The sequence below is a fragment of the Hevea brasiliensis genome, chromosome 10 (assembly GCF_030052815.1).
Source record: "Hevea brasiliensis isolate MT/VB/25A 57/8 chromosome 10, ASM3005281v1, whole genome shotgun sequence".
Classification (NCBI taxonomy): Eukaryota; Viridiplantae; Streptophyta; class Magnoliopsida; order Malpighiales; family Euphorbiaceae; genus Hevea; species Hevea brasiliensis.
Window position 1 is genome coordinate 26,786,999 of NC_079502.1, and position 4,058 is coordinate 26,791,056.

Genomic DNA, 4,058 nt, shown 5'->3' on the forward strand with positions numbered 1-4,058 from the left:
CTGAGGAGTGGAAGAGTTTTAGAACAATCATAGGAAGAACTAACTGAGAGAATCTCTGATAAAGCTGAAAACCAAACAGAGGAGAAAAAGGAAGAAGCTGAAGAAAAGCAAAAAGAGGAAGCAAGGAAGAAAAAGAAGTTGCCAGAACCATATCAGCCTCCTCTACCCTTTCCTCAGAGATTCCAGAAAGCCAAATTGGATAAGTAATTTGAAAAGTTCCTAGAAATCTTACGAAAACTTTATATAAACATTCCTTTTACAGAAGCACTCTCTCAAATGCCATCTTATGCCAAGTTCTTCAAAGACACCTTATCAAAGAAGAAAAGGCTAGAGGACTATGAGACTGTTGCTCTTACAGAGAAATGCAGTGCCATATTGCAGAACAAGCTACCACCAAAACTCAAGGATCCAGGAAGCTTCTCCATACCTTGTCTTGTTGGTGACATGAATATAGATAAAGCCCTCTGTGATCTAGGTGCAAGTGTGAGTCTAATGCCTTTGTCAATCTTTAAGAAGCTTGATGTGGGAGAGCTTAAGCCTACAACAATTTCATTACAACTGGCTGATCAATCTATGAAATACCTTGTGGGCATACTGGAAAACATCCCTATTAAAGTGGGAAAATTTTTTATCCCAGTTGATTTTGTTATACTGGAAATGGAGGAGGATGTCCAAATCCCTATAATCCTTGGAGAAATCATAGACATTAAGAATGGACTGCTAACTCTCAAGGTAGGGGATGAAAAAGTGGAGTTCAACCTGTTCAGCGCAATGAAGCACAAACTTGAGCCTGACGAATGCTTCAGGGTTAATATAATTGATAAGCAAGTTGAAGAGGAATTCCATAAAGCACATATGAAAGATCCTCTTGAAACATGCATTGTGCACAGCCACACAGCTAATAATGAAAACACAAAAATCACAGCCTGTGCAAAATCCCTAGTAGATAATCCACCATTATCCATGGCCCAAACTTTTAAGGTGGAGGAGTTAAAGGAGGAACAGCCCAAAGGCAAGCTTCGGGAAAACACCAAACAGGTAGAACTGAAACCTCTTCCCTCTACGCTAAGGTATGCATTCCTAGACTCAAATTCTGAATATCCTGTGATTATCAATGCTAGCTTGTCTGATATAGAAGAGGAAAAATTGTTAAGAATGCTTGGGACCCATAGTAAGGCTATAGGGTATAAAATAGAATACCTGAAAGGGATACATCCTTCCATTTGCATGCATAGGATACCTATGGAGGAAAGCAGTAAACTCACTATTGAACACCAAAGGAGGCTTAACCCAAACATGAAAGAAGTAGTTAAGAAAGAAATTTTGAAACTATTAGATACAGATATTATATACCCAATCTCTGATAGTAAATAGGTTAGTCCAGTGCATGTAGTGCTTAAGAAAGGAGGGATAACTGTTATTGAGAATGCAAACAATGAACTGATCCCTACTAGGGTAGTCACTAGTTGGCACATGTGCATAGATTATAGGAATTTGAATACTGCCACCAGAAAAGACCAGTTTCCTCTTCCTTTCATTGACCAAATGCTAGAAAGGCTAGTAAAACATTCCTACTTCTGCTATCTAGATGGGTACTCGGGATTTTTCCAAAACCCTATTCACCTAGAAGACCAAGAAAAGAGCACATTCACATGCCCTTAAGGAACATTTGCATATAGAAGAATGCCCTTTAGTCTTTGCAATGCCCCTACTACTTTCCAAAGATGCATGATGGCTATTTTTTCAGATTATATTGAAAATATTATGGAAATTTTTATGGATGATTTTTTTGTCTATGGAATTACTTTTAATGATTACCTAGCTAACTATCTAAAGTATTGCAAAGATGTGAAGAATCAAACCTGATCCTAAATTAGGAAAAATGTGATGGTACTCTCCATCTGTGTATTAACTACAGGCAGTTGAATTAGGTGACAATAAAGAACAGAAATCCGTTGCCCTGCATAGATAATTTATTTGATCAGTTGAAAGGTACAGCTGTATTCTCTAAAATTGACTAAAGATTGGGGTATTATCAGTTGAGGGTATAAGAGCAAAGTATTCTAAAAACTGCTTTTAGAACTCGATATGGTCACTATGAGTTTCTGGTTATGCCATTCAGGTTAACTAATGCTCTAGCCGCTTTTATGGACCTGATGAATACTATCTTCAGGCTATATTTAGATCAGTTTGTTATGGTATTTACTGATGACATCTTGGTGTATTCCAAGAATGCAGAAGAGCATGATAGACATTTGCAGATTTTGCTACAGATTTTAAGGGAGAAATACTTATATGCCAAGTTATTGAAGTGTGAATTTTGGTTGGAAGAAATTTCTTTCTTGGGGCACATTGTGTCGTCTGAAGGTATTAAGGTAGATTTCAGCAAGATTGAAGCTATCCTTAACAGGAATCCACCTAGAAATGTGACAGAAGTTCACAGTTTTTTGGGTTTAGCAGGATACTACCAACGCTTTGTGAAGGGATTTTCCATGTTAGCATCTCCACTGACCAAGCTACTTCGGAAGGATGTAAAATTTCAGTGGACTGATAAATGTCAGCAGAGTTTTGATGAATTGAAGAGATGTTTGACTGAAGCTCCAGTCCTAACTTTACCTACTCCGGGTAAAGAATACACTGTTTATAGCAATGCTTCTCACAATGGGTTAGGCTGTGTACTGCTGCAAAACCAAAATGTTATTGCTTATGCATCTCGTTAGCTGAAACCCCATGAGGGAAACTACCCTACACATGACTTGGAGCTTGTTGCCATAGAATTTGCTCTGGAGATCTGGAGACACTATTTGTATGGGAAGAAATTCTACATTTACATAGATCACAAAAGCTTGAAGTATTTGGGTACACAAAAGGAGTTAAATTTGAGACAGAGGAGATGGCTAGAACTTATCAAAGATTATGACTACTTAATAGATTATCAACTAGGAAAGGCAAATGTGATCGCTGATGCTTTGAGCCGTAAAACCATAGTGAGTTTAAAAGTTTCTCCTTTGTCCATGGTGCATGAATTAAGAGCACTGTATGCTAGTTTGGAGGTTGATGATGAGGGGTAGATAACAGTTACTTGGCAAGTGAAACCCATATTGGTTGATCAAATAAAAATGGTAACACAAAATGATGAAAAATACTAGAAATTAATGGAGGAAGCTAGGGATGGCAAGAAACTAGACTTTTTCAGTGAATGATGATGGCTTACTGCTACACCAGGGCAGAATGTGCGTTCCTAATGATGTGGAATTGAGACAAATCATTATGAAAGAAGCACATGAGTCTCCTTTTGCTATGCATCCTCGTGGGACTAAAATGTGTAGAACTGTTAAAGAACATTATTGGTGGAATAGGATGAAGAAGGACATAGTAGAGTATGTAGCCAAATGCCTGAATTGTCAACAAGTAAAGGTAGAGCATCAAGTGCCAGCTGGTTTACTACACCCATTGCCAATTCTTAAGTGGAAATGGGAAAGAATCACAATGGACTTTGTGATGGGACTACCGAGAACACAGAAGAATCATGATGCAATTTGGGTCATTGTAGACAGATTGACTAAATCTGCACACTTTCTGCCAGTGAGAATGGGTTATAGCCAGGATAGATTGGCTAAACTTTATATTGATGAGATAGTAAGACTTCATGGAGTGCTAGTATCAATTGTGTTAGATAGAGATCCAAGGTTCACTTCTAGATTCTGGGGTAGTTTGCAAAAAGCCCTAGGAACTAGATTGAACTTCATCACTATATTCTATCCACAAACAAATGGCCAACCTGAGAGAGTGATTCAGATCTTGGAGGATATGCTACGGGCTTATGTAATTGAGTTTGATAATAGTTGGGATACACACTTGTCTTTGATTGAATTTGCTTACAATAATAGCTATCAATCAAGTACTGGAATGCCTCCATATGAAGCTCTGTATGGTAGGAAGTGTAGAACCCCTCTGTGTTAGGATGAAGTGGGTGAAAGAAAACTTATTGGCCCAGAAATTGTTCAGCAAACAGAGAGGAAGATTAAGCTTATCAGAGACAGACTTAAGGCTGCTTC

At 38.1% G+C, this 4,058-nt stretch overlaps 1 protein-coding gene across 1 annotated transcript; it reads left to right on the forward strand.

Annotated features, from left to right (window-relative positions):
• The first annotated feature begins 276 nt into the window (after nt 1-276).
• Nucleotides 277-3,071, forward strand: LOC110664552 (uncharacterized). The gene is made up of 2 exons (XM_058128568.1): nt 277-1,171; nt 2,944-3,071. The coding sequence occupies exons 1-2, from the start codon at nt 277-279 to the stop codon at nt 3,069-3,071; spliced, it is 1,023 nt and encodes a 340-aa protein (XP_057984551.1).
• The last annotated feature ends 987 nt before the right edge of the window (nt 3,072-4,058 follow it).